Source organism: Fundulus heteroclitus, chromosome 3, assembly GCF_011125445.2.
Source record: "Fundulus heteroclitus isolate FHET01 chromosome 3, MU-UCD_Fhet_4.1, whole genome shotgun sequence".
Classification (NCBI taxonomy): Eukaryota; Metazoa; Chordata; class Actinopteri; order Cyprinodontiformes; family Fundulidae; genus Fundulus; species Fundulus heteroclitus.
Genome location: NC_046363.1, coordinates 30438362 through 30464279, shown reverse-complemented (window position 1 = coordinate 30464279; position 25918 = coordinate 30438362). Strand labels below are relative to the sequence as shown.

Genomic DNA, 25918 nt, shown 5'->3' with positions numbered 1-25918 from the left:
CAGCAGGGTGAAAACTTTGGGTCAGCAGCAACCAAATAGCCCGTGTCCCTGTGTAGATAAATAAAGATGACTTGTGTGCAGCTTAATCTCAGTATATATATTTACAGCGGTTCTGTGAAGGCCTCTGTGGTTTGTTAGAAAATATTAGTCAACAAACAGCGTCACGAAGACCAAGTAGCACAGCAGATAGGTCAGGGATACAGTTGTGAAGACAGGGATAGATAATAAAATAATTTCCCAAGCTTTAAATATTTCATAGAGCTCTTTTCAACTTATCATCTAAAATGGAATAGGTGATACAACTGCAAAACAAAACACGGTTATTCAACCAAACAGGCAAGCAGAGCCCATATATATATATATATATATATATATATATATATATATATATATATATATATATATATATATATATATATATATATATAGGAGAAACAGCCAAGAAGTCCATGGTGGAAGAATCTACAGCCACACAACTATTAGTTGTAAACTCCACAAATTTGGCTTTTTTAAAATAAAACCATCAGAAGTCCACGTGCAGAGTGCCACAACGCAGTTAGGGGACAAAACAAGCCTGTGGAAGAAGGTGCTCTGGTCAGAAGAGACCAAAATTTTACCCAGCCTGCAAAATGCAACATGTTAAGGAAAACTGAGGCTGCACATCTGAACAATAGCTATGTTTACATGCGCCAAACTTCACAATCGGATTGAAACGTATTCGGATATAAAACCAAAATAATCAGACTAATTCATGGCCACACAATTAGTAAATCTGATCATGATGTGCATTTATACGCTCCTGGTTTTATTCAGAATAGAAGCACTCTGACATGTGCAGTTATCAAATTTCCCTAAAAAAAACAGAGAAGAAAAAGTACTTCTGTCTTTGTTTAACAACAGAAAGTAGCAAACAAAACATTATTGTATGAGTGTGTTTGTCTTCCAAGTGCCAAGGCTGGACTTGCACCAGGTTCTAATCACAGTTGATTAGAACCTGGTGGTTGATTATTTCCACTCAAAGCAGAAATACGTCACGTTTACGTCGGGTGCACTCAGATCATCTTGCCACATTCAGAATAACCTGATCCTGACAAGCGTTTACATGCATGCAGATCAAATTGTTAATCAGCATAAACCACCCCTCTCATTCAGATTACTATTTCATTCCGGTTGAGCTTAATCTGAACACAATATTCCGATTGTCGCGTTTACAAGATGCATTTTTATTCCGATTACCTTTGTCCATGTAAACGTAACTACTGTGAGTTAACCCAAAAGGGTTGCAGCTGTAATTGTGCCAATAAGTGGTTCTATAAGTATTGAGTATGTGGGACTGAATGCAAATGAATGCCACAGTTGTACATACTGTAGCTATGTATTTTATTTGTTTTGGTCTAAGTAAAATACCAGTAAACACATTTTATGTGATGTGACAAGATGTGGAAAAACTGTGTGAATACTGATGCCACGTACTTTAGCTACTTCCAGATTGAGTTAATTAAGTTATTATTCGGCTTCCACTTGCATTGTGAAATTCATAATGCAGTCTTTTTAATGCTGCACCGAAATAAGAACAAAAAATAAAAAATGTCTGTCAAGAACTGAATAGTTTTTATCCTGCTGATGCAATGAGCCAGTAACTGTGATTATGCATGGTTAGTTTTAAATGAATTTTTTTGACTTATTAACTCTTGCCGGCTTAAAACCAAATCTTCTCTGGGAATTGTACATACTGATGTATGGATCATACGATATGAGAATTACATTCAGCACCGCTTTTTGTCGCTCCAAAAACAACCCAGCTCATGGTTCATGTGAAGGAAGAAAAAAAAAAAAAAGAGTTCAAAATCAATACAGATCAAGACTGCTGCAAGCCTCCAGCAAATCCAGTTATGTACCACACAAAGGTTTCACAAAGACTGTTATTAGTTTGATAAAGTGTGAGCATAGATGTCAAATTTAAAAAGGAAATGTTTTGTTGCTCAGAATAATAGGAAACAAGATTTGTGCTTTTTTTTATGCATTCATAGTTTAAAACGGGTAAGCATTAACTAATAATAGAAGCAAAACAGAAACCTGATAATAAATACAAAAGAAGAATAAATCCAAAGACACATGACCTGGACTGGACTCGCTGTAACAAATCTGAAAAGAAAGGCAACAATGTGAAAAGCGTCTAATAGCTAACCTTGCTATTGTGCTCCAGTAACCTTCTGATAAAGTAAAACGTTTAGACAAATGCCCCCATTCTGCAGACTAAAAGACCTTCTGGTTAAACACATATCCATTTAATAAAGCAGAGATCTGGGCACCATCAGGGGGAATCTGCGATGACTCTAACCTCCCTGTAAAATGCCTCCGCCGGCTTTCTGATACCATCCAGGTGACCTGTAACTAAACCAAAGCCCAAGGCTGCTTTGACCTTGCTGCTACATCATAACAGGTGGCTCCTGACCTCTCTGTGGCCTCCTCTGTGTTTCTCCAGGATCCGCAGGGTGTAGTTGGTTCTCTGACCTTTGCTGTTGAACTCCACTCGCCCCGTCAGGCCGTCGTACTCCACCTGGTAGGCAGATGGGGAAGGATATGAGAAAGTGCGACAGTAGCGGAGGAGGGGGAGAAAAAAAAGGGAAATTAAGTGAAAATGAACAAAAGCAGACACTGACTAAAACAGTGCTCTGCATGAAAACAAACGTGGCTCTCACAATCGATCATCATTAGACAGATAAAAACAACAGTCTCTGGAGGAATGGAGAGCCAAAAAAAAAACAGAGAACAAGACACACAGGGAGAGAGGTTGAGTAAGAGAGAGAAAAAGTGGCTAAATCTGGCATCGACAGGCATGATCAGTTCTGGATCAACTAGGAGATAGTGACTGATCGAGAGGCTCAGAGAGGGCAGAAGGAAGAGTCAACAGCCTCTTTAATAAGACCCAGACCTGCTCGTCACACCTCAGCTTGGCCACTCCACAGCCCAGGTGCTGGCACAGTTTGAAGGAACTATGATGAATAGCAGAGCACTGGAGATGGAGCGCACCATGATGTTGACTAACAAAGACAGATGTCGGGCAGATGGGCCGCAGGCGATGAGAGATGGGACACAGGCTGCCTTGACAACAGGTCGTTGATGAGGGAAGCAGACGACCGGAGAAGGGAGATGACAAAAAACATCAACAGACAGAGGTTAGACGCAACATGAGATGCAGATGATACACAAATTAAACATACATGCTTTCATTTATCACTCAAACAAAAGAACTGACCAAAGATCTGAATTGTGATTTAATAGCTTGTGACTATAAAGAGTTAGGATCCCTCCCTTTAGACTTTATCACAAGTGGTTGAGATATAATCTTCTGTTGTTTATTTAGGATTCAAGCTACATCTCATTGATGCATGGTAGATCTGTAGATTTGTTTTTCTTACTCTTTGTTCTCAAATATGAAACATCTGAACCCCAAGCTGGTTTTCCAGAAATTGAAATGAAATGTGTGGATTTTAGTGACTTAGAAAAGTATTCATACCGCTTAAATTGTTTTAAAAAAAAAATTTCCTATGACAACAGTGCATAGTGTAGTTCACTGGAGAATTTATGGGGCAAAGCAAAACACTGGTTTCTTTTTTTTTCCATATAGTTAGGATTGTGAAGGTTTTGCATTTTACCCCCTTTAATTTCATATCTCAAAATAAAACCCAGTGCAACAAGTGCCTTCAGAACCAGCCTGGTTCGTAAATATATTCATTTTGATTCAAAGCAGAAAAACGTCACAAAACAATAACCCAAGCAAGGACGTCTCACAGAACTCTCCATTTCAAAATGGAAAAAGTATAGGACAACTGCAAACCTGCCAAGATATGGCAAACCGCCTAAAGCAGGGGTGTCCAAGTTCAGTCCTCTAGAGTTACTATCCTGCAACACTTAGATGCATCCCTACTCCAACAAACCTCAGCCCAAGTGTAAATTGGGGTAAAATCCAATAGGTCCAAAAATGGGGTCTCAAGATGTCCAAAAGACATTTACTAAAAGAACAAAGACAGGATTTTGTTTGTGTAAAAACTTTGAAAACCATTTCTTTTTTCCTTCCCACTTCACAATAGGTGCAATTTAACGTTGGCCTTTAACATAAAATCCCCAAAAAAGATGTTGAAGTTTGTACCAAAACATGAAAAAAATGTGGATAAATTCAAGGGATATGAAAAATCTTTGTACTATAAATAAGACTTAGATTTGCCTGATAAATAGAAACACTTAATATACCTAATCCTCTTATTCTAAAAGCTGCAAAAAAGGAAAAAAAAAGAGCATATATTTTCACATTTTGTTCTGAAAATTGTTTCAGTAGATGATAAGATAGATTTTCAGCTATAAAGTGAAGTAATTACTTAAGCAGCAAACAGAAGATGTCACCTCGGGCTTTAGGAAATTGTAATGTATCTTTTCTAACATTTTATTGATCATTAGAAAATAAGCAGCAGCTTAATCAATGATGAAAACAATTGTTAGTAACAGGCTATTATTGTGTGACAGGAGCCACAGTGCACCTAAAGTGGCTATATAAGACTTTAATACTGTTCATCTCTAAAAAAAAAAAAAAAAAAACATTGACCAGTGCTATTAAGTATTTAAAAAGTTATCTCTTAATACACCTTGGTACACAGCTGTGTGCAAAAGTGTGGTTCTTGAATGTAAGCCTGAAAACAGAGACGAGTTAATAAGGCTTTTTCACAATGTTTGTTTGACATTTAAGTCAACATTCTAATCAAATTCAACTAAATCATCCTTTTTTTCACAATAGTTAAATGGAAAGCAATCAAAAAAGAAAATCTGAGGGGACACAAATCACCTTTAACAGGTTCTGACCCTCCAAACCTTATGCCGACTATCAGCCTCATAAGCACCACTTTTCAGCCTGACAGGCTGAAAAATACAAGAATTGATGCCCGGAAAAGCAGAAAAAGAATGTAAGAAAATACCATTCAAAGGTAAGCACTTTCTCCGTTTGCGGTGAAATTACTAAATAGCAGCTACAAAAGAAGGCATTATCTAGAAAAGCAGGAGAAGTTTCCGACAGAGCTGCTTGAAAGATCGCCAGGTGGGCAAATCAAAACCCTGTGACAATGTGAAAGACTTTCACAAGGATTTAGCTGACACTAAAGTGAGGGTGTGCTGTTCTATTGTGAACAACTGCACAAAAAAGGCAATTTGCAAAGAAGCAATCTAACTTCAACGCTTCTTGCATTTTCACAACAAACTTCAGCGCCAAGAATTAAAAAAAGGCGCCTGGAACATTTTGGACAGACATGGAAAATAGGAGGGAACATTTTGGATGTAGTCAGCAGAGATGGATAAATGTTAAAATAAAACAGTTTCAGGTGCTGTTTGGCACAGCGGTGGACCTATCATACTGTACCCTGTACTCATGTTCAAGCCACCAGTAAAGGTAACATTTTTCCTGAAAGGACAGGAAGAGTATTAAATACTAGCAAATTCTGAATTCAAGAACTACCTCCAGGGTTTCAAAGTATTTTTCCTGTTGAGTTAGATCAATTTTAAAGTACAAATATGAAAGTTGAATGCAAATTTATGGTGCATATATTTACTGTAAAGAAGTTTTAAATAAATGTAGACCATTAAAAATTAGAGTCTGTAGAGATGGATGGATGGATGGATGGATGGATGGATGGATGGATGGATGGATGGATGGATGGATGGATGGATGGATGGATGGATGGATGGATGGATGGATGGATGGATGGATGGATGGATGGATGGATATATATAAAGGCAGTATGTGTAAATATATATTTTTAATAAGACAAAATCTTAACCATTTTCCCAAAAGAATGCAGAAAAATTGCAAGGTATGATACTTTTAAAACAGGTTGTTGCAAAAAGCTAAACAGATGGCCAACATTTATTTTACAAGAGCCCATAAAGTTTCAAACCGACTTTATGCCTTATTAGACATGTTTTAATTCCTTTGACTCTTAATAAGATACATACTGACTTTTGCATGCATTCCTGTGTGCACATGATCGTATAAAACACCTTAGAGCCATTATATAACGTATTTGTAGGCAATGTTGACATGTGGTGTAACCATCGAAGAACCGAAGGGCATTTACCATGCGCAGATAATTCATCAGGCTGGTCCCGTGTTGCCAGATCTGAGGCGAGGTGCAGCTCAGGGGCTTTACTCCAATTTCCTGACTGCGGTTCAATTCCCTCACCGCCCCCACAACCACATGCACGGCATCAAACATCAGCGCTGAAGAGAGCTGTTGAAAGAGAACAGGAGACAAAGGGAGGGAGGCAGTAAGGACAGGATGGATGAAAACACGGGGAGGATGGGAAATGAGACAAGGCAGAAGATGTAATGAGGAGGGAGGCACTAGCATTAATGATTGAAAGGATAGCAGCGACGAAGGAGGGGAAGAGAAAAAAGAATGTTGGGAACAAGTAAATAAGAGGGAAAGAGAGATGGATACAGTACACCAACAGCTATTAAATAGCAGCAAAGGAGCAGCTAAATCTCTTTAAATGGTTCATGAATCATCAGCAGGAACTGAGCAGCTTAATATTATGTGGCAAACAAACAAAGCTTTATAAATAGTACAAAGCATTTGTGTGCACAAGTCCTTGTTGGTTTGAGACACTAACCGCAGGGCCAGGGTACGTCAAATCGCAGCCCTCCCTCCATGAAAGGTTCAGGCTCCTGATGAACTCCAAATAGAAGGGATGTGTGGTGTTGAACATGGAGAACCCCACAATGTTGGACTGCTCGTCCACTATGTCGTCCAGTCTCAGGAGCGGAAAGTCCTGAAGAACAAATGGGGGATGAGAAAGCGCAGAGAGAAGACATCCAGGTGAGAGGGAAGGTTGGCTATAGAGTGCCATGCAAAATTAGTTCAGAAAGTCTTTTCATTCACCACATCCACAAGCTTTAATGTATTTAATGTGTTTTATGTGATAGACCAGTACAAGTTGCCTCATAATTGAGAATTGGAAGGAGAATGAAAAAGGGTCTTCACATTTCTTTTTACAAACAAAAAAGTCTGAAAAGTGTGGCGTAGATTGGTATTCAACTATACCTTTTGTCACATTCTCTCCTACTATACTATACAACTATACTATATTTCTATAAAATACTTCATAGAATTGTCTTTCCTTGCGATTACAGGTCCTGGAGAGATACAGTAAATTTTAGTCTTGCCACATATTGCCATATTGATGTAGTTCTGGGCTTTGACTGGACCATTCTGACACACGAGTATGCCTGAAACTAAACAATGCCATTGCACATCTAACTTTATGTTTTGGGTTGTTTTCTTGCTGGACTGTAAATCTCTGCCCCACTCTCAGGTCGGATGCTGCCTCTAATGGGATTTCATTCAGGATCGCCATGTGTTTGGTACTTTATATCTTCCCATCATCGAATCTGACCAACTCCGGTGTTCCTGCTGAAGAAAAGTATTCTTGCTGTATGATGCTACCACAACCACGACTAACTGTGTTGCGTTTTAGTCGTCCTTCACACGGTGCTTTGCATGTTGAAACCTCAACAGTTTTATTTTGGTCTCATCTATGCAGAGTACCTTCCTCCACGTATTTGCTGCATCCGTATTTGCTTGTAGTAAACTGCAAACATGACTTCCCACAGTTTTCTTTCAACAATCGCTTTCTTCTTATCACCAGTTTTGTGAAGGGTATAACTCAGAAGTTATCTCACCTGAGCTGTGGATCTCCCCAGTTCCTCCAGAGTTATAATGGGCCCCTTGATTGCTTTTGCAATTAATTGCTCTTCTTACCTAAGCCTACCGCACAGGTGGACAGCCAGGTCTTGGTAGGTTTGCAGTTGTGTAATACTCTTTCAACTTTTTAATGATGGATTGAATTGTGATTGGTGAGATGTTAAAAGCTTGAAATGTTTTAGAATCTAACTTTGCTTTAAACCTATCTACAACTTGACAGTACCCGATTTCATTTAAGGATATCAGAGAAAAGAGTGCTGAATACAGTTATATAAGCATGCAACCTTTTTTCATATTTTTTTATTTGTAAAAGACTTTCTATCGTTTTCCTTATGCTTTGCAATTCTGAATTACTTTGCGTGGGTCTATCACATAAAACCCCACCAGAGTAAATTGAAATCTGCTAGTGTAAAGTGGTGAAATTTGAAAAACTTTAAGGGATAAAAATACTTTTGCAGGGCACTGTATATCCAATCTTTGCATGGAGGAAATCACAGTGCAGAGAGGAGTGCAATAAAGAGAAATGCAAGCTGCTGGGAGTGACAACATCGGATATTTGGCAAAAAGAGGGAAAATAATATAGTAAGCTATAGAAGAGGGGGGAAAGGTGATAGAGGAGGATGAGAAGGGTTGATGGAAAATGCTTGAGTGGCTTTTCAAAGAGATATGCATGCAAGTGCTTCCAAAGACACAAGAACACATCAAGTACAAAGTGCAGAAAGGAGAAAAAAATAAAAATCAGACATAAAATGACACAATAATTCAAATGCTAAAAGGGATGGAAGTATATCAAGGAGGCAGATGAAAAGCCCAGAAGCGTGAAGAAGGTGCCGGGTGGTGGAGGAAGGAAAATAAAAACCACGCACGTCTCATCTGTCATTACCTTCACCTCAGACCCCTTTCTCTTTTCTTTCTTCGTCCTCCTCCCCTACACCTCTGCATCTTTGAACAGCATGTTTGCTTCTCAGATGTCTTCCTCTCTTTTTCCATCTTTCATCTCAGCTCCCTCTTTTTTTCCTCCTCTGTCACCTCTCTCTACCTCCCCTTATTGAACGCTTTCTCCGCCTTAGCACCTTTGCTCGCCCGTGCTCAGACAGAAGAGGAGGAGGAACAGGATGGATGGAGGGAGGAACAAGTGAAAATGATGGAGCATGAGACGGAGGAGAGGAGGTGGAAGAATCTGCATGTTCTTACCATGGTGGTGAGGATGTACTTATAAAACGCTGATGTCATCCCCAGCTCTGACGCCTGTAGGACAAAGAGAAAGAACACGATGAAAAAATAAAGAGGCAGCAGGTGAGATATGAATGAGGAAAGAGAGAATACGAAAGGACAAAGGAAGACGGATGGTGAGATAAAGGAGGAAAAAAGAGGGCCCTAATGGGGAAGGCAGGGAACAAGGACAAAGTAGGAGAGAATGTGACAAAAGGAGAAGAAGAGGAAGCATACGTTAATCACGGTTTTACATCATCAGCCTAACACTAGTACATTTGGCTGAGGGCGGACAGGCACTCCAGGAGAAAACATCCCATTCAAACTGTGACTCACTGCGCTGGCTATCGGCGTTAGGATGAATCAGAGCAAAGCCGGGTTAACATCTGCACCGCATCCCGGCAAAAATAGGTCCTTTTTTATTTAAAAAAAAACAAACAAGATGTGCTTTTGTCCAAAACTTTCAGAGTGTGGCTGATTGACACGCAGCTCCACGGGGTAGAAAAGTCTAAAATAGACGTCAATCCTGTTGCAACACAAGTGTTGCCTGAGGTCCTTTGAAGTACTTGTTTTACCGCTTTACAAATCGCAAGCACTGCATGCTGTTTATCAGCGTAAACTCTTTTTTTTTTTTAACCGCATAGCAGAAATAAACAAATACCATGAGTCAAACTGCTTGCTACACCAGTACAAGAGCAACTTTAAATACAAACATGTGTGGGTGGTTCTGAGGAGCGTATTGATGTTTTTTGTCGACCTGACCTTCTTGAGGATGAGATAAGAGACAGAAGCATTGGCGTCAATGATGATGGTGGCTACTTTGTCGTCACGGATCTCCTTTAGGAGGGGAGTGGGGTCCAGGTTGTCGTCCAGCATCCTGACAGACAGTGTCTCCCGTGAGATGAGGAAGCGGCGGACTAGTTCCTCCAGTCTCAGCAGACCTAAGAGAGACGCAGAGCAGAGAGACGAAACACATGTCATCGTATTTATCGGTCTATCACATTTATTTATGAGTGATCGACCAACTCAAAGTAAGGATAGTAATGATGGAAGTTAAAAATACTACAGAGTTTTCTTTTTTTATTTAAAAAAAATTCTTTAAAGGTCTGGGGGTGGGAGTTAAACACATGGCAGTCCAGGAAGATATCCTGCAACACGCTGCAAAGGAATGAGCCAGAGGTTCACCCTCCAGCAAGATTTAAAAAAAAAAAAAAAACATGTAGAATGTGCTGTTCCCTTCACAAACAATCATTTTATTGAGTCGTCACATACATTTCCAATAAAATACCTAGTTTTGTTTGTAATGTGACAAAATGTAGAAAGGTTTAATATGCATGGTATCTCCCTACAATGCATGAAAAATGTTTTGCCTAAATCTCCAGGAAAGCGAATCATAATTTAATTTGGCCTCTACAGCACATATTATGAACATCTCTCAATGGGTTTTATTTTTCCGCCGCTATTATGCTTAGTAAGCTGTTGCTCGTTCTATCTGTTCAAGATAGGAGGAGGTCTTGCAACCTACTTTACATAAAGCATATTGCATAAATGAGCAGAAATAAGGCCACCTGCCAGGAAACAAGGGATTTGATTTTGTCTTAAATATGGCACTTTCTATTTCTTTGGTAATGTCTCAGATGAGAAATAAAGAAGGTAATCTCTTTTCCAACTAAATCTGTGACTCCAGATGACTCTCACAGCTTAAGCAACATATATTTACACCTAAACATATTCACTGCTTTATGTTTTCTATCACACCTCCTGACGACATATGGGCAAAAATTACATATACAGGACATACTGTGAGGTTTTAATGAGTCTTATGCATATGATTTAAGTTTTTGTTTTAGTAACATTTTCCTACTTTAATAATTTGCATATCAGAAAGGATTTGACACTCAGATTTTTCTCAATTACAACTTAGAAATCAAAGCAAATGTAAGAAATCAGAATGTTAACCCCCAGAACATTATTATTATTATTATTATTATTATTATTATTATTATTATTATTATTATTATTATTATTATTATTATTATTATTATTATTATCATTATCATTATCATTATCATCATCATCATCTGGTTAGAAGCTCACCTCTTGTTCCACTGCTCTGGCTTTTTATACATTTGTCATATGTTCATATTACATGCTTGGTCCATGTTTGGTATCACTGTTTGTTTGATATAAACTTAAAGGAGCAATAAGCGAAATTTCATTATTTTAGACAGAAAGGACCAAATAAAAACGTTTTGTAAAGAACTAAAGGTATCTTTGTAGATGGAATATGGTATGACGTTCCACACCATCTCTCTGTGTTGTTCTACAGTGTCTGGTTTACCACCAGACACTGTGCCTATGCTACACCATCAGAGCAGTGTAGCATAGGCACAAAATGGCGGAGAACACGTCCAGCGAATTGAACTGTTCTCTTGCTTTTATAAAGTTATGAGTTACTTACTACTTCATTAGAAATGTTCCTCTGAAAGGCGATGCTGTATTGTGTATTTATCCTTTGCAAATATGCATATATGAAGCGACGGGTGAGAAGAGGGGAAAGGGGGGAATAGAGGTAGAGAGAGGCATGGCTTATCGTCGCACATCTTGTTTTGGTCTGCAGACAGTACTCCAACCCCACTTAGTGGTGAAATGTTGTTTATTACTTCTTTAAAGGTCACGTACTATGACTTTACGTACTTCTACGCAAGTAGCCCACTCTGATTGCATACTAAGGTTTTCCGATTACATTATTGCGCCCTGTTGGCCTATTATATTTTAATTCTGAGTTTTACACTTTGTTTTGGCTCTATTTGTTAATAAACAAAAGTGATTTCAAGTAAATCGCTGAAGAGACCAGGTGAGCAGAAGTACAATATTGCACATGTGTGCAATCAGTAGACATGGAGAGGCAATGGAGCTAAAGCGAGTCCAGCGGAGGTGTGAAAGGAAAGAGTAACCCTAACCCTGTAGATCGGGTTGGTCTTCAACCACCTGTCAGTTTACTGCGAGGCATTGCAGGGCTGCCTACTAGCTCTTACAGTGGCACCATCAATGGTCACCATCTTGCTTTCTGATAGTTACACAGTACTGGCAGCAGATGGTACAACAATGTTTATGTTTGCGGATTGTGCCTGGTGCAAAATTCTTTTAAATTCTTTTTCAGGCTGAAAAATTACTAAGTAAACACTATCAGGACGAACGCTTGGCCTATATTGATTTTTTTATGCTGTATTTGACTAGGACCTTTAAATTTTAATAAACATTCGTTTAATTCCATTTTTTATGTCAATTACTGGATGATCGCCTTAACATGGACTCAACTATGTGTAAAATTACTGAATGAACACACAGAGCAGGTCTTCTGCAGTTCTGCATCCTGATTGGTCTCTGGGTATAAACAGTTGTTGAAACTACCGTTGAGAGTCCAGGTTCTCCTGTAGCTCCTGCCTAATGGCTGGAAGATCTTCTGTGAATTCTTGCTTCAGTGCAGTCTGTATGGCCCCTGGGTGGCTCACAGCTCAATTTTGGTAACTCACTGTAATCTAATCACTCTCTATGGAGCTCAAATTCCAATTTAGTCAGCGAGGGATGAAGGACAAAGAGTTGCACCAGATGAAACCGAGTATCACAACCTTTTGAAAAGAAACCCAGGATGACTGTGGTTTAGTGGTTCTAATTTCACATCAAAGCTTCTGCAAACCAGCAAACTAACTGTTTATGATTTATTCCATATTACTGTGCAAGTCAAATTTATGTTTGCGGAAAACTTCAAAATCCCACAGACAGATATGGACTTTATAGTTTTATTCTTGGATCAGCCAATCTAGCTGATACATTTAATATTCTAAACATCTTCCATTAATATTACATTACAAAAATGTCTTTGTGAAAACCAGTATTAGCTGAAACGGATAAGCACAAAAAAAGAGGAGAGCGAGTTGGATTTAAACTCGTACCTCCCTATTAATTACAGATCATCTTTACCTGATAAGCTACACAAACACTTCACAATGCCCATATTGTATGTATGTCCAGATCCCTGTGTTCGTTACAGCAATGATTTAATTATTAATGATAATGAATTGGAGACTTTTTTTACAAATGCAAATTGCATCCATTTCTCACCTACCTCACAGATATTCTGTCAGCTCTGTGTTATGAGAGAAACTGATTATTTTTTTTTTTTTTTTACGTTTTCAAAGGTGCTACTGCTGTATGAAAATAAAGATCCTTGCCAGTCAACTGACAATTTAATTTTTATCAAATTAACTGAACATCATATCTGGTGATATCCAGACAAAACTAGTTGTCTGTGCTCAGCATGACTGTTTAATAGCACTTTTGGACTAAAATACGTGTTAATACGTGCAGTAATGTACAAGTGTTTTAATAGATTCCCATATTTATAAATATTTTCTTAATTTTTTAGCTCTAATTAAACAAAAGTACAGCCATTTCCCACATATTACTTCTGCACTGCAATTCCAATTTCTGGTATTTTTGTTTGACTTAAAGATTTTTTGTGAATTCTTAATTTAAAGCAGTGATCACTTGTACACCGGGTGTTTTTTTGTTGTTGTTTTTTTGGTCTAAATGTAGACTAAATATATCGGTCTAAATTACGGATTGTGAATAGACTTAACACTGACTCACGCGTAGATGAATATTGTACGTTCAGTGGTGACATTAAGTCTGTTGTTTAGTGGATACAACAACGGTGCGATATGTCAAGCTTGCTGGTGGTACTACCATCCTAAATGTCGGGTTCTGTGGCCAGTGGTGCTGATGCATTACACTACAAATGATAAAATAACATTTGAGGACTAAAAATCTTCAAATTCACCACTGAAAAATATTTGCTAAATAGCGGAAACTTTGTCAAAAAAAAAAACATATTGAAAAGGTTTGGACTATTCTTAAAAATTTGGCCTTGCCCAGCAACCAACCAGTTTAAATGAGCTCTACCCTTTTTTTTTTTTTTTTTTTTGACAAGACGAGCAGCAAAATATACAGCCAGCAATAAGCCAGAAGCTTGTTGACAACTCTAAAAATATGGCAGAGGTGGAACTTGCATTGAGACAGTTACCAAATTATTTGTGTGTATATTTAGAGTTGGGCCTGTATGCACACTGTATCGACCCTTTGTGTTAGAGAAAATGCATAACACAACATCAGACAATTACCCTGCCACGTTACGTATGACTGTCATTATAATCATCTGACCACAACAGTGCATATAACTGCAACCCTTTAAGTGGATGCAATGACTGCCAAATCAGTCTGGGCAGATAGATGAGCACTGACTGACAAACTTCTTCAGACAATTTTTCCCACTTCAAGCAAATTCCTCTTGAAACTAAGTAGAACCAATAGCAGTCAAGACTCACTTGACATCATGTAAGCCAGTACTAGAAAGTCTGCTTTGGTGCTTCCTGATTGTAATTTCATAGTAAAGCACCCCCAGCTATGTAAATAAGTGGTGAGCGAGACATCTGGGGGACGGGGGGGGTGGTGGGGGGGTGGATAGAGAGACAGAAACGAATGAGAGGAGGAGAGGAAAGGTAGTACTCTGAGCCCCGTAGGTGGAGAAAGCCTCTGTAAGCAGTGGGGTAATCACTGAACCAGGCCAAAACTTTAATTAGTTCTAGGAAGGAGGGGGAAAGAAGAAAAAAATCAATGCACTTTACAGCTTCCTCTCACCCCTCTCTTGCTCTTCCTATTCCACCAATTTCCATCTCACACACATAAGCCCTAACCTCTCCATCTCTCTCGTCTGAGCCCTTTGCTCCAGTTACCTCTCTCGGCCTTGATTCATCTGGCTCTTACGCTGCCACCGTCTCCTCCATGTGCTTGGTCGCCGTCCTTAACCCTCATCCATCTCATGAAAACTGCATAATGGAATTAGGCTCAGATAGCAGTTTCTGAGTCATGCGTAGTGAGAGAAGGATACATCGGAAATGACCTAAAATCTGTGATTCTCGCACATTAAGCAGAATATCTCGCTCGGGGAGGAGACATTAGATGAATACCATTAAGATGCAGAGGCAAAAAAAAAAAAAAAAAAAAAGCAAGGATCCGCTTCCTTAAATTACCCTTTTTGTGAGCATGTGGGATGCTCGTCAATGAAAAAAGTGTGTCAACGCGTTTTGCTCACCTCCAACCAAATCAAAGCGAGCATGTCTGCTTCACTTTGAAAACCCTTCTCTACACTGGGGTAAACAAGATGAATTAAACAGGAGGGGGGGAGGGGGGGGGGGTGTTAAACATTGTCTGATGTTGAACCTGTGCAGAACCACGGCACAGCAGCACACATATACTAAATTCAAGTGCACCAACGTTTAATCCCTCGTGTGCAAACATACAGAGCAAGCAGACCTGAACTCCACACGCGCGGGTTCGGATAATGTAAAGCAAGCACTGGGCAAAAAAAACATATAGGAACGCACACATAAAGCGTGCCATAGACGCCCGCGCAGTCGTTCAGCGTGTGCAACAAGCCCGTTGAGTGGCAGTTAGCACCTATTCGGCAGCCATGGCAACCGGCTCCACCGCAATAGATAGCGCAGCCAAGTGGGTCAGAGTCTGTGAGTGCGATAACCTTGTAAAGATCACCTTCGAGGCAAAATGCACGACACAAACGCACTCCTCAGTTTCTCAGCCGTTTTTTTTTTTTTTGTCTTTTTTCTTTCTTTCTTTTTTTGGTTTTTAAAGCTGTGTCTATGTTTGGCCAGATGGTAGCTACCCTGGCGATCGTCGGCCTGTAATTTTTTCGGGAAAGGAAAAGGCTGGCGAAAAACGGAGCTCTTATCCGGCCACTCAGCTGATGATCAAAACTGAACAGGATGTCTGATGTTGTTTCAAAGCTCCTTCAGTTCAATGAAATGACAAGTTCAGAAGGTATTCGGCTTACGCTCTGGAAGCTGTGGGAGGACTGCTAACCGCCTAGGAGATAATGAAAGCTTCTCGACGACTGAATCAATTCTCTTTTTAATGCCACAGCTTTTTGTTTGCCAAAATCTTTTCAGCTTTCCCTGGGCCACCTTAAAGTGCCTTTTACTTTACTTTCACTTCTTCTTCGCTGGTGTGAGGAGTTGACAGCTGAAAAACAACTGAAGCCCACCTCCTTTTCTCTGAGAGGCAGAAACAAAAAACTGGCAATTAGTCAGCGGATGGATCGTATTTTTGCCACTTCCAAAAACTGGTGGTTTATTGTGTCACGTATTCACAAAGCTGTTTGTATACTAAAGCCTCCATCCGACTAAGCCCTTTTATTCCCGTGACTCTCAGCGGGGGACCGCAACATAAATCAATAATGCACTCTTTCAAAATGAAAATAAAAAAACATCCAGTGACCAAGCACTGAATCCCCCGTGATGCTAAAGCTCTCTGAGTGCCTGGCCAGTCAAATCAAATGTCCACTAAGATCCTCCACTACCGGGAAGCATTTCAAGCATGAATATTTATCAAACTGGTTTGGCCTTAAAGCCCTCCGAGGTTCAGCATGAGTAATAAACAGAAAGGCTGCATCATGAGCTCTGAACTCTGACAATGGACATGAAAAAGGCTGCCAAAAGGAGCAGAGGTGTGAAAGTGAATAAATTATCTATATAACCGTTACTGTGATTAATAAACTTTTTCTTTCAATAAATCCCAAACAGAAAAATTCAATGAGAGAGGTATTGTAAAATAAAAGAATTATTGCTTTATTCAAATTCTGATGTTTTCCTTTAATAAAACAGTTTGGATGAAGTCAGATGATGATGTCAAATCAAATCAAATCAAATCAAAACTTTATTTATCCCCGTAGGGCAATTCAGTTTCAGCCTACCAGTTGTTTTAAATGGGACAAGAAGACAACAATTAATTCAACATTCAGAAACACTGTTGATGAAATTATACTGCATTTGGGTTCCAGGACAAAGCAGCGAATACAAAGGTGAGCATACATGGACTAAGCAGGGACCAATGTTCAAGAAGAAAAAAGAAATAAACACAGAGGTTTACGATGCCTGGCACAAGTCTAGTTGTCGCTGTCAGCACTATTTAAAAGCCTAATGGCAGAAGGAATAAAAGAATTTGCATATCTGTTAGCTTTCCTTGAGGGGATGGGGTAGCGCCGTCCTCAGGGCTTTGCAAGCTTGAGATAGGTTTGTTCACAACATTTGAGTTAATTGGAGCCACAACTGTGGATGTGTTCGAGGCAACACAGCAAACAAACTGCTTTTGTGTGTGACAGAATTGGTAAATCAAAAGAAATCAGGCAAGATATCAAGAAGAAGGGACCTCCACAAGTCTGGTTTTATACCTAGATTCAGTAAGTGAGAGTCGCTATCTACAGTGAGACTACTGACATGAGCTGGAAGGCAACATAAAAACACAGATTAAAGCTAGGAAATGCAGTGAGCGATAAGGACTTTCATTTCTGGAGACATGCCCCGTGGTCTGATGAAACTGTAATTTAAGTGTTCGGCTACAATGAACATTGATCCAATTGGAGAAAAATGTGGGATGCTTGCAACCCTGAGAACACCATCCCAGTACGGGGGTGGCTGCATCATATTGTGTGGGTGTTTTTGCTGCAGGAGGTATCGGAGCACTTTTCACAAGAAATGGCATCATGAAGAAAGAAGATGAAGAGCCACTATTAAAGCAACATCTTGAGACATCAATCATGAAGTTAAAGCTTGGGCACAAATGGGTCTTCTGAATGGACAATGACCCGAAGTATACTTGAAAATTAGCAACAATGATGGTCAAGGACAACACAGTCAGTTTTACAGAGTGGCCATCATAAAGCCCATAGCTCAGTCCCAGGATGATGCCAAGCTTGAAAGGGGAGTAGGAGCAAGACGCCTACAAACCTGACTCTAGTTACATCACTTCTGGAATTACGACAAACTGTTGTGAGAGACTGTAAAAGAAACTCCAAAATATTTCACTCAAGTAAAACAATTTAAAAAGGCAATATTTCCAATTCTTCAAATTTAAAAGGCGATGTTTCCAAATGGATTTAAACTACGAGTAATACATCGCACAACTTTTGAGTTTAGCAAACAGAAATCTATTTAAAATCTACCTAAAAAAGGAAAAATAGTCTGAATTGTCTCAATTGTCAAACAGGGAAATACTAAAATGTGTGTTTTTTATACAGTGTAATTAAACATCTAATACAAACTCTCATACCATGGTATGGGTGAATACTCGATTCTGATTGCCTGCAAGGGTGTCCGTTAAAAATATTATATAGGATAGGATAATAGCCTGGTTGTTCTAAATTATTGCTCTGGCTCAAACGTTTGCTGGTAACAGCAAACCGTTGACGCTGGTTACATTAGCAACACGTCACAACGAGAGTTATTGAATATTTCGCTCCGCCACTTCTTGTGAAAAACATACCATTTTAAGAGTGAAAAAAACCATTAAAGTATTGATATTTGATTTAATATTTATTTATTGCGTAAGTGACCATGGTATAAGCGGTATTAGGCCCTTTGAGGTGTTCATTACCAGAAATGGACTTGGAGTCGGACAGTTCACACCTCCGCGTCGTCCATTCATTTCTGATAATGGACACATCGTCGGGCATTACCCCTTCCATGTCAACACATATCAACATCTTTAGATAGAATTTCAACGTAGTAACACTTCCTTTACTTTAAGTATGTTATTATATGACTCTTTCCAGCCCTGGAAAATAGTGTCCAGCTTGTAAACTATCATGTCTGACAACTCTTCTACTGGACTCACTTTGCTGTCACAAAGATAAACAAGGTAAACACACTTACCATGACTCAACTGATGCACATAAATCCACCTAAATACGAACACAGCTGTGCAGTCACAATCACGTGATACAATTTAATGGTACAAGAGGTATAGCATAACTCACATTCAGCCTTCGCGCAGACCAAGCTGGCAGAGGGGTAGCTGAACGAGCGTAAGATGGAGCCTATGGCCAGGCTCAGGTCCTCATTGCTGGGGTACAGAGTAACTGAGGCAAAGCGCAGGTAGGGCAGGCGGGGAGTTTCCTCTGGACCAATTTTTACATGAGGGATCTGGAGGAAGGATAATGTGGACAGGGAATGACAAGGCATAAGAAAGGCCAGGGGGGAAAAAGTGATTTACGATTTACCCTGCCAAAACATGCAGGGTAAGGAAAAATATATAGAAAGAAGAAAAAGGTGGGAAGAAAAAAAAACACAGTTTGAGGAAACCGATGATAACGGGTGTAAAGAAATGAAATAAAAGAGAAAAACTGAACATGAAGATGGCATATTGCAAATACCTGTGAGTAGGACACAAAGGAATGAGTTAAAAAAAAAAAAGAGTACAACACAGGTTGGAACATATTTGCACGGTTGACTCGCCTCTTTCTCTCCACATATATGACTGACAGTGGAGCCGGAGGCGGGGCTGGAGGCTGGACCGATCACAGAGACGACACCTTTGGGTAGAATCTGGCACACTGAATCAAGGCAAAAAGGAATAAACTTGAATTTACAACACATCTTGGCTCAGTTTTTGTTATTTAGGATGGCTGCACTGAGCCACCAGCAGCTGCAGTCTGGTGAAGAGTGGGAACATGTCAGTTCCAGATTAATCATTTATTCCACTGAAGCAGCAAAATCTGTTTCAGTCTAATGTGATTCATTTCATTAGAAATATTCCAAGAACAAGAAGAGGATAACTGATTGGTTGTTGGACATTAATGTTGAGCCAATTTTCATTGTTTAATGATTTTCACATCTTGCTCTTATTACTGATCTTCATTGTAATAAGAGCATTACTGGAAGATTACAGATAAGATAAGAACTGTTGCTGCCCAATAGTCAAAACAGACTGACATGTCAAAAGTCTAAATCCACTAACTACATTTAAAAATTAAATTCTGTTAAATAACTTTTAAAAAGAGGAAAGAAGAGAAAAATCAAAGCCTTTTCTTAAAAATCATTTACATTTCACTATTATTTCACTTTATTAGATGTACGAAGACAAACAGTCTCATGCTTCGTAACAATCTAAGTAAGATTGACTAAAAACAAGGTATACTTTGATTCGAATAAAAATACGTTGAGGTAGAAAGCGCTTAATAAACTAGCCAAGCAATATGCTGCCCCAAACCTTTACAGCCAAGAACTTAATTACCCTGAGCCCTAAATGTCCCCTGGGCTGTTTGCCATTTGCCTTTTCACTTAGGGGTAGCGGTACTGTTTATTCAGCTGACATAGAGATGGTTGCTATTTCTCAACCTTTATATCAAGGTTGCTGCTTCAGACTGAGAATGACAAAACTGTGAGATGCATTAAACCAGTGTAAGTGCTCTATAAACTGTAAATTAATCCATTTCCAGTTGTGCAAGCAGGCATATTTTTAGTCTGCACACACATTTAAGCAGATTCACCCTGAGGACCAGTCCCTGCAATGGGAGACAGATGTCCAGAACACAATGAAATTAAACCAGTAAGGGGTTAATCCCAGAGTGTCCTACACAGTTCACAGTGTAAAACTTTAACAAAAACAGTTAAATCTTTGGGAAATGACTAACTCTAACAGATTTAAAATAATCAGTATCAATACCATACCATATCATTTTACTTCTAGGGCACTTTAAAAACAACATAGAAGCTGACCAAATTGCTGCACAAAACAAATATGTACAAAAATATATACATAAAATACACTATAAAGTAAACAAAAGAAACAAAACAAGAAGTACAATTGAAACAGATAACAACTCACTCTGGGTTAAAAGCCAAGGAGAAAAAGTGTTTTCAGACGAGTTTTAAAACCATCAAGAGACGGAGCCTGCCTGACCACCAGTGGCACTTCATTCCACAACTTAGGAGCCAGAACTGCAAACGCTCTAACTCCCCAGGTTTTATAAAGATGCTTTGGGACAGAAAAAAATCATTGGGTCTGCTGATCTAAGAATAAGCAAATGTATATAGAGGTGGAGCAGTTCAGATAAATAGGAAGGGGCCACCCCATTTTCACACCTAGAAGTAAATAAAATAATTTTTAAATAGATTTGAGAATTAACAGGAAGCCTGTGAATGAGATGCCAAAACTAGAATTATGGGCTCACATTTATTTTTACCTGTTAAAAATCATGCTGCTGCATTCTTTGCAGGCTGTAGCCATGAAAGAGTGGCCTGGCTGACACTAGTCAAAAGAGAATTACAATAGTCCAAGCGTGAGGTGATAAAAGGATGGACCACGATCACAAGATGCCGTCTAGACAGGAGGGGCTTAATCTTTGACAGCCGCCTCGACTGAAAAAAGGAGGACTTGTTCACGGCATTTACATGTGTATCAAGTTTGAGGCTGGGGTCCATTTTTACTCCAATCCCAACATCCATTTCAAACACCTGAATGTGACTCAGAGAGGGGAAACAAAAGGCTCCAGTCTCAAAAGTAGAAAGGCGAGAACTCTTTGGCTAAAACTATTCAGATTCTTTCACAGCATCTATACTACGCAAGTTCTGTAAAGTCACACTGAATTCTTTGTAAAGATGCGACTAAAAACTTCTAATTGAATTTTATGGACATTTAACTCCAATGTAAAATAAAGTTTAACAAATTAAAGCGAACCCACCTCAAAAGACTTCTGAACACAACCAGCAGCAGCAGCAGCAATGTGTTTAGCTTCCTTCATACCTAAAGTCTTTCAGAGATTCACAGTTAAGGGATGTCTTTGTTGTTTTTATGTTGTGCTTCAGAGCATAAACACTGTAAAACAACCTGACAACTGATTTAAAACCTTGAAAACTAGCCTACTTAGAGCATTTACTCCTGTCCACACAGACTGATGATAGCAGAATCTTGTAATTCTAAATATTGCATAGAGTGAAGCAGACACATAAACTATTAAGGATTTTAACCTAAGGTGACTCAGATAACCTAAGAACAATTTCCCAATTTCCGCTCCCTTCCTCCAAAAAAGGTCCACCCCGAATTTTCAGGGTGATATAAGAACCACAACTCTCTGTCATGGCATTTTTCTGGGGAATATCTGTTTTTACCCTTGTAGATGCAATAATTATAGATGGAGGCAAACACTGGCACCAGAAGTAAGTTTTAACAATCATATTTAAACAGAGGACGATACAGTCTAGCAAATGGTAGAAGGAATGTATCTAAAGTATGTCCGTTTTGGAGCAGCTGAAGTCAAGGCCAGCTGAACTGAAGGTACTAAAATAAGATCATAATTGACTGTATGTCTATCTCTGTAATATCAAAGCACAAAACTAAAAGGACCATTCAGCTTAATGCTATTCTTACAATTCTGAAGATGTATTTCACTAAAACATTTGTGAAAATAAATTGCTTTAACACCCAATTTATATAAGAAGAGTTTTGACAGGCAGATAGACCAGCTGGAGAAGGTGTATTGAGTTGAATTTAATAAAAGATCCCATGAGAGAGGCTGGCAAGGTGCTCTCCGCCCCATTTAATACTGCCTACATTTTTATGTTTCTTGCATGTTTTGTGTGTAATCGTTCCAATATAGCCTCGCCAGTAAAACTGATTATCTCCATATTTATCTGGACATGCTAATTTAGTTTTTTTTCCCCCGATTTAGAGATGTATTTATGGAATCTCAGCAACCAAACGCATGCGTTTATTACCAAATGGAACATTAGAAGGAGGTTTGGAGGTCATTTCAGTATAATGGTCTGTATTCCACAGAAATGAGTTTAATGAGGGTCTAAATCTCACAGAAGATGAGGCATTAAGAGGCCAGGACATGCTGAAAGGCAAAACGCTGCCAGCATGAAGTGGGAGCGCTCAGCGACTTGGAGAGGAGGCAAACCTGAGCTCCAAAGATTTACTGATGTTGAGTTTAGTGTTGCTTTGATGGATTTTCTTGTTTTTCAGTTTGTATCTTTCGGCAGATTAAATTATTTAAGGGCACTTAAAGAAAACTGATGCTGCGATACTAGGCAAGAAAATCTGAGCCAGTGAACTTTGACACGCTTTGGGTTTTATTTCTGTAACTGAAAAAGTGGTTTTGGTCTTGACAAATTTAAAAAGTTACTTGACTTTTCAGTATTTTTACACATAAGATACACTGAATTGAAAAAATACTCACACTCCTTGATATATTTTTTTTCTTATTACAATTATTACATCTACAATCTTTTAAATTTAAATGTGGTTTTATGTCAGAGTCCAACAGAAAGTAGTACATATTTGTCAAAAGAAGGGAAAATAGTGCATGGTTTTAAAAAAAGAATTCCAAAATAAAAACCCTGAAAATCGTAGTTTACATTTCTAATCACCCCCCTGGGGGAAAATGTCATGTAATAATTTTTTGCTGCAACTATAACAACACTCTTGTGTGAGTCCCCCAGCTTTACATATCTAGAAATTGAGATTTTTCCTCAATCATCTTTGCAAAACACTGCAGCTAAAGCTTAGTCCCATTGGACAGAGAGCTACTTTGAACATTTATTTTGAATGACACTTGGATTTAGGGCTGAACTTTGCCTGGACTATTTTTCACACCTGAATGTGCTTTGAGTACTATTATTTTTCAGATTGACTGTGTATGCGATACATTATATTTCAGCCTATGAATCTATTTTATTTGGGAAGAACTCAGGAATTAAAAATATTTAAAACCGTTTTTTTAAATCAAGTATTTCTAATCAGGCCATCTTTTAATGTTACCATTTTTACTGATGAGATATTCACTGTTCGCACCAGATAATTATCCACAGGCGCAGCACAGAAGAGTCTGGTCACTTAACTGTCTGATTCGGCTATTCAAGAAGCTCCTTTTTTCTCCAGTTGTTATTTCAGCTCATTCCAATTAGTCCTCGGTATCAGCAACTGTGAATGTCAATGTGTACATGTGAGGATCTACTAAGTGCCTGTGAGTGCGCAGGCTCCCTTTCTGCTCGTTCGTGGACGTGCGTGTGCGTATGTGCAGAAAGTCGTGTGTGTGCTTACATGCATATATAAATGCCTGTGTGGTTAAGTGTCTTTGCTTGCGTGTCGTAGTCATCTGTAGCTGCAAGACGATGAGCTCCCTGATCCAGAGACTAGAAAATGCTCTGAGCAAACCAGTTTTTCTCTTCCTGCTCATCGGTCAAGGACACACAGAGATGCACATGCCTGTATCTTGAGCAGGGCACTCATGAGCCCAACCCTTCTAAACACTGAACCAGCAGCTCGGAGCGGGGTCAGGGACCTATCAGAAAAGGAGCAGAGAGGCTGCACATCCTCTGCGGTTCAGTTCAGCCGTATTTCTCCAGTCTTTGCTGGCTGAAGATTCTGTTTAGTGAGTTTTCTTGAAGTGGTGCAGTCCCGTTTAATGTGGCTGCTTATCTGTTTTAGTGTTTGATGATGTGTTTATTATCATGGCCTGCACCCTACACTGTTCCAGCTGTTACTGGAGGGCACAGGTCTCCTGTTTTTAATGAGGCAGTATTGTGGCCCATTACTGGTCTCCAGTGACATGTTAACTAATAAGCAAAAGCCCCTTCTGGCTCCAAATACCACAAAAGTGGTTCTGTTTTATCGCCCTGCTCATTATTTGAGGTTTTTGCACATAAAAGGGTGGCTTTTCAGAAAAAAAAAATCATAATTATTGTTTTAAAGAGTTGAATGTTTTGGAAGGAAATGGAACAATTTAACATACTTTTCTTTTGTCTGTAAGTCGTGGGTAATATTAAAAATACATATAACTGATATAACACGCTGGTGTCTGCACCGTTCATTTTTCTTTGCGCTAATGAGGCGCCATGCCCTAATGGATTCTGATGTTTTTCTCTGGATTTCATCATTCTTTTATGAGTCTGAGAAGTGAATTGGATCTAGAAGTCATCTTTGAATTGTATCAACTCACTGGTGTCGGTGGTGTCATACTGGGAGTCTTTTTGCAGCTCATATATGTCCACCTCCACTCGGGCTCGCACTGGACCCTCTATCACGCTGTTGATGTTCTCCCTGGCCAGGGCCAGCGCCAGCCGCTCCCCGCGCCCACACACAGACTGGTCATCCAGAATGGCAGCTAGAGAATCAGAAAGAGAGAGAGATGGAGAGTCAGGGAAACCAGAGGAAGAAATATGGAGTATAATGATAAGGGGAATGTCAGAACAGAAACACAAATAAGCCATAACAAGGAAATTAATTTTTTTTTGATGGGATAACAAGGTTATCCACGCTTACAAATGTGTTGAAATTTGCTGCTTAGGAGATCCCCACCGACAACTGCTGAAGGAATAAAGGAATTTGCTCCTTTTAAGAAATGAGAAAAAATATATATCCAAGGATATGATACATAGCCTAATTTAACGCCTCCCAAATCATCTTGTATGGGCAGATTTGGGCCACCTTTATTCAGTGCCTTGCAATAGTACGTATGCTTACTGAATTCTTGTTACATTACAACCATCACTGTGTTTTTGGAAAGTATAAACTGAGACAAAGTAGAGCATAATTGTTAAGTTTGTACAAATTAAACTTTAGAAAGTGTGGTGTGCAACTCTATTCAGCACCTTTTTCTCTCATAGCCCTAAATCATGTGCAGCCAATTGCTTTTAGAAACACAGAACTTGTAAACAAAAATCAAACTGTGCATGGTTAAAGTCACCTGACGAATACCACCAAACGCATTGGTCGGCTACTAAGATTGTTTTCTAGTGCTTCAAATGTTGCTGGAGTCTTCGTCTGATTTTTGACTCTCTCCATTCCCCAATCACACGATTTAAGAAAGCCATAAGAACTCCTGTTTGTGTCTTACAGCATGGTATGTAGCGGAGACTTGGCAAATGTGAGCATGAAGGTGTTCTGATAAGATGAGACTAAATTAGGCCTGAGTTTCAAAATGTTACTATCTATCAATTCACATCTGCCTGGGCATAATGGCAAAAAAGTGTTGACGGCAGCATCATGCTGTGGGAAATTTTCCTTTGGTGGTCAGAGTTGATGAGAAGACTGATGGCGTTAAC

General features: G+C 39.2%; 1 protein-coding gene across 4 annotated transcripts in view; it reads right to left on the bottom strand.

Annotated features, from left to right (window-relative positions):
- Positions 1-25918, bottom strand: part of grik5 (glutamate receptor, ionotropic, kainate 5) — a 148087-nt gene that overhangs the window by 29689 nt on the left and 92480 nt on the right. For all 4 annotated transcript variants that reach the window (XM_036135181.1, XM_036135182.1, XM_012870364.3 and 1 more), the window contains exons 5-12: positions 24814-24978; positions 19328-19425; positions 18850-19015; positions 9723-9901; positions 8943-8996; positions 6658-6816; positions 6123-6275; positions 2456-2560 (exon numbers count right to left, since the gene is read on the bottom strand). In XM_036135181.1, coding sequence (XP_035991074.1) covers positions 2456-2560; positions 6123-6275; positions 6658-6816; positions 8943-8996; positions 9723-9901; positions 18850-19015; positions 19328-19425; positions 24814-24978 — 1079 coding nt within the window. The remainder of the gene's footprint in view (positions 1-2455; positions 2561-6122; positions 6276-6657; positions 6817-8942; positions 8997-9722; positions 9902-18849; positions 19016-19327; positions 19426-24813; positions 24979-25918) is intronic.